Below are 13,995 nucleotides of genomic sequence, written 5' to 3' on the forward strand. Positions count from 1 at the left end.
CCATGTAAGATCACTTAGATTGGGCATTAGATGTGGACCTTTGTCCTACATGCTATAGAAGTCCCCAGGGAGCTTTTTCAGGTCATTGCCCCTTATCTCCATATACCAAACTGCACAACAAGTACTAATACTGCTAGGCTGAGCCTAACCCTCTGGAACAATACCAATGTAGTCCAGAGCACCCTTCACTGGGCTTCTGCCCTGCCATGTCCAGGCATGAGAGTGCAGGAATAAGAGTAGAGAAGGCAGCCTTGGAGCCAGAAGAATGCCTCCTGTTAATATTACCTTGGGTAACATCCCTGCCCTCCCAATCAATAGCTATGCAACTTTGAGAAATGTGCTGAATGAACCCCTTGGAACCTCAATTTAGTTATCACTGTAAAGTATATTCAAAAGTGCCTTGGTGTTCCTCTTAGCAGCATATCCTTCCAAAACCCCCAAATACAATATGAATCCCATGCATTTGAAGCTAAACACACACAATAAAAATACAAAAATAAAAACTTTCTTTCTTCTTCTGTCTTTGAGACAGTATCTTCCCAACACCATAGGAAAACATCTTTACTCAGTCTCCCATGTTGGAGATGGAGGATCCCCATGAGCATATCTTCCTGCTACTCCTGGATCTCCCACTTCACTCCACATTCACATCCAGTCAATTACAAAGACCATTTGTAGTGCTCCAGGAATCTGCCAAGAGCCCCCTTCCAGAAGTGACTATTCATACCTACGGCCTGAACAACTTTGATGACCTTTCCACCTGATGACTCCCCATTCTCAGTCTCTCCTTTGTACTAGGACAAGAAGACTCTTCCTCAGCACCACTTCTCACATGCCATCATCTTTCCCAGAATTCCTGTATACCTGCCCAACTGCTTAAAAGGCACATTTCTTAAGTGCTCCCCAATCTCATGCCCTAGCCTCCCCAAAACACTCTATACTTCATCCAAGTGGCTGCTCCCTCAAAATCCATGCATGCCACTTCACTAAAAGCTTCTTCACAAACTCTTTAAACCCCACTGGCCATTCAACTCCCAGCTTCCCTAAAGGATTTTCCCTAGCAAATCATCCTGGGGTGACCCCCTCTTCCCTATTTCATTACAGGCCCAGATTTATCCCTTCCAGAGAACAAGCGCCCCATCCCCTCATCTCAGTCCCTCCACAGTCCCCAGTGTTCCCAATATTGCACTCTTCTGATTTCCCCTCCTTGTTATTAAAGGACTTTTTCTCAAGTCAGATAATTATAGAAATGACCATTACTCACATTTATCAGGTCCTAACTATTTGTCAGGTACTGTGCTTAGTTAGCACTCTATGTATATCAGTTCAGATACTTCTCATTCACCCTGGTGAAATGAATTCTCTTCATTGATTCACCACTCAACATACATTTTATTATATTTTAACAGAGAAGAGCACAGAAATATATATATATATATATATATATATATATATATATATATATATGTAAATTAAGATACATATGTGCATATATATACACATAGTATACATATAATGTTGTGTAGTATAAAGAGATATGAATTTTTTCTTTAAAGATATAGAAAAGCTATGAAGGAAACGAAAGCAGAGCAAGAGAACAGAGATGCAGAATGGGTCTTCATGTTGGATGATGTCATAAGATATGTAACATTTTAACGAAGACCTGAATGAAGTGAGGAAGTAAGCCAACAAAGTATGGGGGCAAGAATTGGCCAGGCACACAAAGAAACTAAGCTACAGACAGGTCTTATGGCTTCCAGGACCATGCAGTGCCAGGCATGGTGTCTGAATCCTAGTTCTGACTTCAGAGTCTTATCCTTAGACACTGTTCCTGTCTTTCATCAATGTCCTGCAGCAGTTCACTCTATTAACCAGCTCTGGACTTTTGAAACTCTTTTATTCCCCCATTAGCCAAAGAGTATGAGCCTTTATGTGCTGAGCACTGACCTCAGTAACACCCATCTCTCCAATTTCTTCCCCAGTTATAATGTTTTTCTGGTTTCACATCCATCTCCCACCCTTATTCCTCACAGTTCCAACTCAAGATTCTCTTAACCAACAATAACTTTAAGCATCATTATCTCTTTGCAACTGATTCCCAAATCCAGGTCCTCAGTTTATTTGAGGCTGGTTTGTCAGGAGCAAGACTGTGCCTCATTCATCTCTCTATTCCTGATGGCCATCACAGTGCAGGATGCTTAACCAATGTGTGCTTCTCTGAAATGAATTAAACTTGAACTCTACATTTCCAATTGCCTGAGGGACAGTTTGACCTGGATATATTCCCAGCACCTCTAAATCAATATTCCTAAAAAGGAACACATTATTTTTTCCTCCCAAACATGTTCTTCCTTCTGGGTTCCTTGCTTTTCATCATGGTACCGTTAGATACCCAAGTCACCAACATCCCTTTCTCCTCCCAGCCAGCCCTCTTACCCATTCCCTCTGCCTAACCCTTGTTCAAACCTTTGCCTTCTCTTGCCTAGACTAATGCAACAGACGCCTAAAGACATCACTGTCGATGATGCACCTACACAGCTATGCAGAATTAATGCTTCTCATCCTGTCACTCTTCGTGAAATTCAACTGACTCCCTACCATGTGCAGAATCAACTCTCAGTCCTTTTCCCAACCCATACATCAGAGTACCAACAGGACATCTTTTCCACTCTGGTATCCCAGAAATCCTTAAGGTCTTTAGTTCCAATATCAGTTTCATTTTCTTTCAGCTAGCCCTCCTTCTGTGTTTCCCATCTTGGTAGATTTATGTCACTCACTGGAACTCCAGCAGCAATTCCAGGACCCTCCTTTCCCCTCCACCCTTATAATAACTATCATTTGGTCACCCATCCATCCCATTGGTCTGGCCCTCTTTTCATCTCATTGTACTCTTTGTTTTCCACCAGGTGACCACTACCGCCTTATGTCCTTTAATACAGCCTACCTGTCATTTACGGTATACCACAGCAGGCCCCCCTGCCTGCCACTCCACCCGCTTTCTGTGCTTTTGCCACATTGCTGCAGTCACATTCCCAGCTGGCGAAGGCCACACTCTGCTCTTGATTGAAATTCACCAAGAGTTCCCCAGAACCAAGCCTTGCTCCCAGACGCCCTCCAGCTTGCACCTTCCTTCTGCTCAGCACCTTCACGGCACTAGACGGGACTTCTCAGGGTTCCCTGATTGTACCAGCCTGTGCTCTTGGCCCAGGCTTAGAACATGGCTCTCCCTGTCAGAAACATCCATCATCCCATGCCATCTTTCACCGGAAAATTCATCCCCATCCACCAGTCCCATCCAGTCCGGGGAGTTTTCTTCAACCCTGTCCAGCCTGAATAATGTGACTGACTGACAGCCATTTTAAAAGCGCTCTGTGCATGGTGCTATCGTGGGGATTTTTATGTCCAAATACCCATCTCACATGTCTATCTTTAATTGTATTTGGGGTGTCCCACAGGATACTTTTCATCACTGTGTTCTTCTACTTTGAGCCCAACTTAGCAACAGACTATGCTTTGTGAAAGAATAAGCTGGCCCACATTTGGAGAAGTGCCTACTGATATGGGGGAGTAGTAATATTATGTAATCCATGGTTACTGCTATTTTTTTCTACATAAGGTTTTTTTATATATGATTCTATAAGACCAATGTCACTAAATAATAGTGTTTTTCTGACTTATTATTTCACAAAATCCACAGACTTGCAGCTAAAGATTGTCTTCATTAAGGGCACACAAGTGGGTCCTAGGAAGGTATTAAACACATCTTTGAAGATGAAGTAAACTATCATGCTCTGTTTAATTAATACACAGTGCATATGAAATGAATTCTAGGGTAGAGAAGGAATATACGGTAACTTTAATTACTACATCCTAAACAACTCACTTGCCTCTTTATATGTTTCCTAAACACAGTATCTCTCATATAGTATGTAATTGATAAATGTGTTTTGAATGATTGCTTGCTGAATAACATCCTCCCAAATATTCCAAAGACTATCAGAACACAAATTGCCTAAGGCTGAAGTTATAACTGTCACTGTGATTTGAAATTCTATTCTAATGATATTTATGAAAAGCCACAATCTCACACCCAAGGATCCCAAGATAAATGGAACTATGTTTAAAACTGCGATGTTTCTAACAATTCATTTCTACAGTGCAGTCTTCTCAGAGCAGTGTTTGTAGATTTTTCATTGTTAGTGTTTATTCTGAGAAATGAACAACCGTTTTGAAAGTATTCGTTTTTAAAGACTGATTTTCATTTGGAAGCTACATCTACAACTTTAACTACGAGGGCTTATGGGGATTAGCAAAAAATTATGTACTTAAAAGTACATCAAAAGTGCTAGTATTTATTGCCTTCCAGCTTCAGGGTTTAGATGTGTGGTCCTTTTAAAAAATGATCTTACCAAGCTATGTCCCTATTAAAAATGGGATTTATTTTATAAACCCCAGAGCACGAGAATCCCCTCATTCTATGTCTCTACGTAGTATTACATTCTGCTATCCACCTCTCTTTTTCCATGTTTGTCCATGCCTGTTCTGAACTCTCCTTGTTTTTTATTTGCTTTCCAAGATCTCCCTCCCACAGCCTTGAAAATAAGGGGATGAACTTGTATTTCAGTCTGCACCAACTCAGAGGTCAGCACTTCAACAGGAAATTTTGATGAAACTGGACCAATGGAGGAAAGAATACAACTAACAGATTGCAATAACACTGTACATGGCCGTAGGAAGAGACTCAGGTTCAATGTAGAGAGGGTTTGTAGAAATAAATTATATGGAAAGAATGATTCAAGAATTCTTGGCAAAGATGTGAGAAAGTTTTACAGAATTTGATTTTCATGTGTGCTTACAGTATTAAATAAGCTATCATAATATCTTTAAAATAAATGATTCTATAAAATTAAATTTAAAAATTAGAGTGACATTCTATCTAATTTAAAAATTCCTATACTAATTTGAAATGCCTCTGCTTTCACAGGAACATTATTTAAACTGGCAATAAAAGAGTTGAGAATTCCTTTATCACTTTATTTAAACATAAGTTATCACATAAGTATCATTTTGTACTCCCCAAGCTTCCAAATCTCATTGTTTCATGGAAAAAAAAGTGCATTTTTCCATATACTCACAGCATTATATAGGAGGTTTTAAAAATCTTTTAAATTGTTTAGATAACATCTTTAACTGGTTTACAAAAATATATATGATTGGACAAATAGATAGAAGGCACGAAGAAATTGAACAATAGAACAAGTATAGAATTTTAAACCCAGAATTTTTGATAGATTTATTCTGAAAGACCCCAAAGAGAAAAAGGTCGAGTTCAACATCAGTGTGTACCCACCTGGAAAGGAATGGATAGCACTTACATCACCTGAAAGAAAGCTTGCTTTTGAACATCCATCTTACTCTACCCTTAACTCCACTATGGGATGAATATTTTTAAAGACATATTTTTAACCAATTCTTTTCTCCACTACTGGACTATGAATACCAAATTCAGTAATTATCTTTCGAATAACCAAGAAGCTCTTTGAAGGCAGGATCTACATCTTAACATCAGGAAATTTCTTTGAAACTATTTGCTGAATAAATCTCATTTCAGCATTACAGGATCCCCTCAGTTCCCAGAAGACAGAATTACCACCAAGCATAGATGAAGATCGAGAGAGAGAACAATGGTGTTCTCAGTGGTTATTTTCTGTTTTCACCTCTGTACATCAAATTGAAATTTCTCTGAATTAAACATCTCTCCACATTAAACTTGTTCTCAGGACTGTATTTGACAGGGTTGTTTTTAAAATACTGTTTGTCAGTCTGACTTTGTTGTTTGTGGTCTTATTTCTAAATTCTCTACAAATGCCAGACAAAGACCTGAATATCAGTTTGCACCAGGATTGAATGACTATATACAATGACTATGAGCATCTCCAGAACCTTATTTATTTATTGAACAGGTTTCTAGAGTGCTTACCATATATAAAACATGGGTAACAGGTATGGAATAGATCGTTTTCAAGCCATATTTCATGTTTTCCTAACAAACATTGAAGTACAAAATATTACAATCCAAAGTAAAGCCCCTGACAGAATATCCATTCTGAGATATAGATGTGCAATATTTGCCCAATATTATGAAATTCACTGAGATACTTTGAACGTCATATCTGTTCTTATAAAACAATAAAAACAAAATAATCCAATTTGGAAATATTCTTGGGGACACTTTAGCATCCGCAACACAGCAGGCAGACAGTACTATTGGAGGCACAATTTGGAAGGGGGGGGGCAGTCATTTGACTACAGTAGTTACTAGATCAAATTTGATTTTGATTCCCATTTGGCCCGTAATAATGTCATTTCTTAAATAAACTGCTTCACTCAAAAGATCCTTCAAAATATTAAGAAGTGTTAACATCTGGAGATGAAAGTCTATTTTTCTTCCTAAACCTTTTTAAAGTAAAGACCTATAAAAAATGCCAGTCCTAATTCCCTCAAGACTTTTTATTCACTATTCATGAGCAGCTGCTGCCTGAATGCAAGAGGGGACATTTCCCAGAGCCACTCCAAATTCCAGGTACCCCCCAAATTACAAACTGTGGCTCTAAAATGTTCTAACTACTTATTTTTATGTAAATAAAAAATCGGAGAGGACTATGTAGGGGAAAGAACCTTCTCAAAAGCCAATAGTATACCCAAAGGGTATTTAAATTGACAACCTGTTTCCAGCGAGCCAGCCACTCAACCACACTGGCTGCGTTCACCCAGGAAGAAAAATCAGCCCTCAACATGGGCATGAAGGCCAAGTGCACAATATGGAAAATTCCACATTTATATCCTCCATCAAATGGTTTATGTCGTCAGAGTGTGTGTGGAGAATCATTATGTTTGAACACCGAGTCTCTCCTTGTTCAGATCTTCTAATGCGATATGCATATGTAAGTATGCAGAGCAGCCCCCCCCCCATAGTTTGGGGAAGAAGGAGGGATAAAGCCACAGCAGTGAGGGGACAGGGGCTAAACTTGATCCCCTCTCAGCCTTGCCACAGTCTTCACTTCCCTCCTGCTCCTTCCTAATACAGCCAATGCTCACCCTGAAGCCTGACAGAAAAGAAAAGGGAGGGATGTGTATATACTGAATGATGTCCTGGTGTTTTAATCCTTCTAGTCTGTTCCCCAGCCTCTGCTCTAATGGGGGAATCTGTCATCTGGGAGAGACATGAGGAAGTGACAGTAAGGATGACACACAAGGTAGTGCAGATATTCAGACACTGGGCTGGGAAGTGTCAGGAAAGACCATCCTCAGTGAAGTGACCTCACAGTAGTGGGAAGGAGCACAGTCCCAATCCAGGGAGAGCACTTCACTGCTCCTGCCACTGTCTTGTTTGGGGGATGCACAGAAGTCGCAGCTACTTGATGGGGGCCCCTTAGATGACTGATCTTGGATGTGACCGAAACAGAAGTGATTGAGGATGAGGGAGAGTCACAGTGACAATTTTCAACACTCACTATAGCTCTAAATAGACAGAAAGTACCAAGCGCCTGTGGAGGCCTTCTTCAATAACAGGGTACACTCTCATTGCCAGCACACACACGTGTGTTGGTGCCACATTACTACAGTTGTAGACTTGGTTTACTGAATGGAAAAGACAGAAAACCAAAAGGAATGTCATTCTTAAAAGATGGCTTAAGAAGCAATCACATAAACTATAATTCTGGATCTTTGATGGGTCTGTCATAGGATGATACGATTTAAATTCAATAATATACTGTAAGCACCTACCAGTTTCTTTAAGCATTATGCTAGTACTAGCATACTAGGTAAAAAAATGAATAACTTGCTTATTATATTTGGCAATGAGGAGCTACAATTAATAACTATAAAATGAGAAAACTGTGCCTAGTTAATTGTCTTGTTCAGATCCAGATCCAAATGAAAGGAGAACCACTATGCGAATCAAAAGAATAATTCTTTGGGGAGGGAGGTGTGAGAAATCAGTACAGCTGCATGGAAGGACACCACATTTGAGATGGGTCTGGATAGTTTGAAGTTTTGCACAGGGCATTGTTAGCACAGGAAGTTAATTCTAAGCAGTGGGTAAAATAGGAGAGAGATATCATGGGGATTAGGAAACAGTCCAGCTTAGCTAGACTAATGTGCAGACTTAGAAGACTCATGGAGGATAATGTTGGAGTAAAATACTGTCATCATAAAGAGGAAGCCTTGAATGTCAATCCAAAAAAATCACGTTTTAGTTCTAAAAGTAGAACTAAAGGAAGGCATTAAAAAAGATTGTGTGCAGGAGAATAAGACCCAAATTAGATTTTAGTAAATGTGGATGGTTTTGAGTGGAGAACGGCAGTCAACGAAATCAGATACAACCATCATGGCATGGAAAGCATGCACACAACATAACCTTGGGTGATAGATTGCAAACTGAAGAAATAGGCAGACATAAAAGCCAAGAAAGAAGCAGTCCGAGTACCTTAGAGAAGATGTTTCTGCCTTTTTAAAGCTGCCTGCCTCAAAAAAAGTATGACACTATTTACAACGTCTGTACAACATATTGTTTTTAGAGGACAGAAGTCTTTTCAGATACACTGACTCTAAGGTGTTAGTAAAACTTGCTGATGGGTCTGATCACCAGGGCAGATAATGGGCTGTACAGCACTGGAGAAGAGCAATGGGCCAAATCTATAAGACAAAAACTAAAACACAGACCGATTAGGGTGAACATAGACTATGAAGATAATTAAAACAACCTTGTGAAAGTTGCACAAAATGGACAAAAGAAAAATAATAAGAGTCATAAAAGGAGATGTGAGGGCGGTGGGAGAAAGCAGAATACTTCAGTGCCATAGAAGGCGCGACACTCATTCAACATTTGTTGTTGAGCAAACAGCACCTATCAGACCTTGTACTAGGTACTAGGAATAAAGTGGAGGCCAGGGTCTCATAGCTGAGCTTTCATGGAGTTCACAGTCGCTCAAAGAATGTTAGTGGACAGCATGAAGCCTCACAAGGAGTTCAGGAGGATGTGACAAAAAGCCATCAGCACTTACAGGTAAATGAAAAATAATTGGGTAATTCTGCACCTAGGGATAGATAGATTTGTAGCAATAGGTGCATTCAGATCACCTGAAAACATTTCTGAGAATGGTAAACAAGACACTCATACCATTTCTTCTCCTTCATCTCTTTTTTTCTCTCAGTCATTCATGTTGTATCTCTCTCTCTCTCTCTCTCTCTCTCTCTCTCTCTCTCACACACACACACACACACACACACACACACACACTTTAATCTGCTTGAAATAGCCCCTAAGGAGGGATACTATTAAGTAAACAAGCACACTCTGCTATGAAATATTGAAAAGCAATATTATCTACATATTTTGGAAAAAACTGATGACAGGGAAAACAAATGAAAGGACAAAAGAAGAGAAGAAATATATCTTCAAAAAGATCGACTACTATCTGGTCTACAAATCTGCAGAAATATTGCACATGTATTTTATATTGCATGGATCATTAATTTCTAAAACATCTACAGCCTTATTTTGTGCAAGAGGACAAAAATCATTGACCAGAAAAAAGTGCAGAGTGGAAGGAGTGTGTGGGGGGGTATCACTGAATTTTAACACTTCATCATATTTGTTTAATATGTCCTTACATTCGTATGACAAAGAAAATAGAGTAATGCCTTGTACAATGAAAAGCTTTTCCAGGGCTCAGAATAAATAGATTTTTTCAATATTACTCTTGTGGAATTAGTAATTTGATTTTGCTTTAACCTTAATAAACACAAAACTTAAGCAGAGGGCACAGCGCATCTATCAAGAAACAATTCAAAGTTGGAGAGATTTCTCACACCACCGAAATGTACATCTCCCCCCCCACTGTTAGTCGTAGATTACATCACATAACATCTGCCAGCCCTAAGTTAGAAGGCACAAATTAAGGACACCAATGAATAATTGTGTAGGTTTTTTTCCCTCTGACCTTATTTCTGATTCTCTTTCAAATATATGGCTGACAGTAGAATGAACAAATTTTTAAAAATAAAAATAAAAAATAAATATGTGGCTGAATTATGATCTCTCTCTATCTCCCCACTGGTAGCAACATTCTGTTTGGTTTTACAGCAGGGAAGCAAAATAATGGGAGAAGACAATGAACTATATTCTGGACAGGCCTTGGGTTTCATACAAAAGTTGATGGGAGACAAGGCAAATCTGAGCAGTCCCATAAGTAAGGAGCCTCCTCTTATAGGGAATCTTTGTAACATGTCCATTTCTGGTTTTGATAGCACCAACAGTATCGACTACAGTAACTTAGGAGTGGTGCTCCTAAGCCTATTTAGTGCTTTTCCTGTTGAAGAGAGAGCAAGGAATGAACCTTTAGCTATAATGCAATGTTTTGGGGACATAACTAAACTCTGCTACCACCATTTCTGACATTTCTCCTCTACTTTTTGATTCATGGGGTTTTCTCCTTTGCCTTTCAGCCAACCATTTTTCAATATTCTGACACTAACTCAGGTCATAAAATACACACACATACACACATTCAATTCCTGATTTCTTATCTTCACACATTTCTCAGTCAAATCCTTCAGTTCATTTTTTGTTTAAGTTCAATTAAATCAACTTGTAATCCTCCATTCTGGAGTTCTATGTTCAAAGGAAAATCATCATGTCCCATTTATTGGGGAGGGAGAAAGAGGTTGATTTAAAACAAAACGAAAGAGAATTCAAGCCTTTTACAATGATAATCATCCTTTCTTTTCCCAGGTGAACTAAGACTACAAATCTGAGCACTCATAACAAAAGTACTGAAATATATGTTTGGTGAAAATAATACAGAATACATATTTTGGGAGTCAATCTCTAGTATTAACTTTAAAACAACAACAATAAGAATAAAAATGATGCTCTAAACTATTTTTTCAGTGTTTGAATTATATGAAAATGAACTCAAAAACTTTGTGAATACAATAAAAGAAACAAGTTTCAAATCAATTCCAGCCAGAGAATTCCTTACTTTCAGCTGCAGGTAAACTAAGGTAGAATCAGGATCCTTCTATTCTCCAAATGATGAACACGTGCTCACTCTAGAGATGGTATGTTTTTTCTCTTATTAATATCTTAATAGTATCACACTCCCCAGATGTGATTTCACCTTTGTTTCTCCTTTGTGGAGATTCTGGCCACCTCTGGCACTGTAAAGACTAGACATGCTGATTCAATCCCCATCTGGCAGATTAAAGAGAAGGTACAGCCAAAAAGCTGTTATCACTGAGGAGGCAAACAACACAAGCCACCCAGCTCCAGTGACTGCGACCCTGCAGTGGCCCTGGCTTTGAGTCCCTAGCATTGTCTTGTGCAGGGGTGAGTCCCCAGTAGTACAGAGAGCTCTCTGCCCCATGCATATTATAAAGTACAGCAAAGACAGAGACCCCTGTAAACTTATGACCCCAAAACGACTCAGCCCTCTACACCCAAAATGCCACTATGAGAATTTTCGGTCTTAAAGATTGTGAGCATCCCTCCAAAAGATGTAGCTTAGATATTCTTGATTCTGGACAAGTGGCAGCTACTGCCACAAGTGAGACCAGCACTAAGCACCATTACAAATAAAAACTGGGGGTTTTAAAGGTGATGCTAATCTTATTTTTTCCCAGCCTTCAAAACACCAAGACTTTCCTCTTTAAAATTTCTTACTCAAATAAGACTAAGCGTATTCCAGATTGTAATGATCTTAAAGAGGGAAGAAAAGAGAAAGAGGGTGTTCATTTTGTATGTCCATTAATTCCAGTGATACCCTAGTAGTTGTAGCGACTCGACTCCATTTCCTCCAGTACTGACAAGGTGGAATGTATAAAGGCCTCCTCCCCCGCTACTTTATAGTCCTCAAGGCCAGGTTTTTCCATCCCGTTAACCCAAACTACAATGTAGCCACGTGTGACCCCTTAGCTTATATAATCTGACAAACGTCCAGCTGCTCATCACTCTCAGGTTCCCTAACACCACCTTCATTCTATTTATGGTTCCTCTAAAAACTGTAAACATCAAAGCCACCTCAAAACAAATCAATGCAACCCAAGACTCTGTGGGACAGCATCGTCCCCTATTATGCCATGGGTCCCACTAAACTCAGAGAACAGCTTCTTTGCCTGCTTTCGCAGAAAGCACGTTTCTCTGAAAGTCAAGCTCCTTGCACCGTGCCCAGTACCTTTGCAAGGCTGTACTGTATATAAATTATTTCCAGTGTCACTGAGGACCATTTTCTCTGAACATACTAAACTGAAGCTAGCAATAAAACAAGACAGACGCTCCTGCGGAAGAATCTGACATGGGCAAGATTACGCTTGTATATTACCAGGGGACGAAGATAAGAGTTTTAATGAAGAAATGTTTGGGAGCCTCAAGGAAAAGTGGGAAGGAGAGGATCAACATTATTTCAGCTCATTTATCCCCAGGTGTTAGGGGAAGGAAGCGTGCGGTAGGAAGACCTCCGGCCAAAGCATAAACAACCTCGGAAATTTTCAGAGAAGGCAAAAGTACCCACAGGATCGCAGTGGACCCTGCCACCGGCGAGTTTCAAACACACTTCAAACATCTTTTCTTCCGCGACCTGGACCTTTGCATGCACCCCATCTCCTTGACACCCCCATTCCCAGGGCTCCCACCTCCCCTTCCCAGTCCCGCCTGGGTGGCTGTCTCTCATGCAGGGAAGGCAACAAGCGTCCCCCCGCCCCCAGCCAAGGAAAGGGCAGCCCCGTCTCAGCTTGTGGGGGAAGGAGGTGGAAGCTGAGCGCCCGCTCGCAAGCTGATTGCATCCTACCGCCTGTGGAGCTCGCCTCCTCCAGCTGAGCCGAGATGCTTTCCACCCTCCTCACATTCATCTTCGGGGACGCAGGGTGCAAGAGCGAGACTCGGGAGTCAGCGGGTCCGGACGTCTGTCGCTGGGTTTGGCACCAGAGCGCACCGCCGCTTGGTCCTCGGCGTCCGTGGCGCTAGGAGCAGGAGAGTCGGTGGCGGCGGCGGCGGCGGGCAGGGCGCGGAACCGGCTGCAGGTGCGGCGGAGGCCGGCGGGGGGCGCCGGGGGCGCTGCGCGGCGCTGGGCGGCGGGGTGCGCGGGCGGCTCGGGAGCGGTGCGCTGCGCAGCCAGCGGGAGTGGAGTCGTCCTCACCCCTTGCCCGATCGGGTGCCTCCTCTGCCACCTGCTGCCGAGTCACGAGATGAGGGGTCGTGGGGTACCTCGGCGTGGTACCTCCAATGACAGAGCAGATGGACCCTAAAAGGATCCGAGGCCCCCTTGCAAGAGTTGCCACTCAGTATTCAGCGGGAGCGTCCAGGGTCCGTTTTGTGGCGTGTAGCGCCTGACTCTTGGGAGGGGCTCACAACAGCTCCTTAGCAGAGAAAGCGCTGCTGGATCCCCCGGGGGCTCCGACTCCTACCAGCCCCGGTACGGTGCGGCACAAAGTTAGACCTAGTTTGAAGGACACCAGAAGGGAAGCGCAAGGAGATGTCCTTCTCCAGCATGGGGCAGAGCGCCAGGAGCTCCGAGATGGGAAACTCTCCCAGTTGAAGCTAAACCAGTCATGCGACTTGGCTAGGTGTTGGGAAAAACTACTTCTAGACACCAGGCTGAGCAGGGCAAGGCCGAGGTGAACAACTCCACCGTGGAGAGGGCTCCAGTAGACTGAAACAAGTTGCAGAAGGGAAAGTTTTATCACAATAAAGTTTTCCCCTCCTCCCACCGTCATTCACTACCCAGGGTCATCTGCCTTAAGTAAACAAAGGCCAGAAATAGTAGGGATGGCAAAGACAAACCAATAGACCACTTGTGGCCACGGTTACTATTTGAGAACTGAAAATTAAAATGCAGACTTCTGTGCCTCCAGGAATTAAGTGTATGAAGGCTCTTTTGAGAAGAAAGGTCAAGTTGACCAGTTCTCTTGGCAAACAGAATTAAAATTCCCTCT

At 41.6% G+C, this 13,995-nt stretch overlaps 1 protein-coding gene across 6 annotated transcripts in view; it reads right to left on the reverse strand.

Annotated features, from left to right (window-relative positions):
- The window catches only part of KCNIP4 (potassium voltage-gated channel interacting protein 4), a 1,084,026-nt gene extending 1,071,088 nt beyond the window's left edge, over positions 1–12,938 (reverse strand). For all 6 annotated transcript variants that reach the window (XM_081303519.1, XM_081303517.1, XM_081303516.1 and 3 more), the window contains exon 1: positions 12,852–12,938. In XM_081303519.1, coding sequence (XP_081159645.1) covers positions 12,852–12,912 — 61 coding nt within the window. In that variant the 5' untranslated portion in view covers positions 12,913–12,938. The remainder of the gene's footprint in view (positions 1–12,851) is intronic.
- Positions 12,939–13,995: the final 1,057 nt, after the last annotated feature.

The sequence above is a fragment of the Spermophilus citellus genome (genome assembly GCF_964194105.1).
Source record: "Spermophilus citellus genome assembly, chromosome: 8".
Classification (NCBI taxonomy): Eukaryota; Metazoa; Chordata; class Mammalia; order Rodentia; family Sciuridae; genus Spermophilus; species Spermophilus citellus.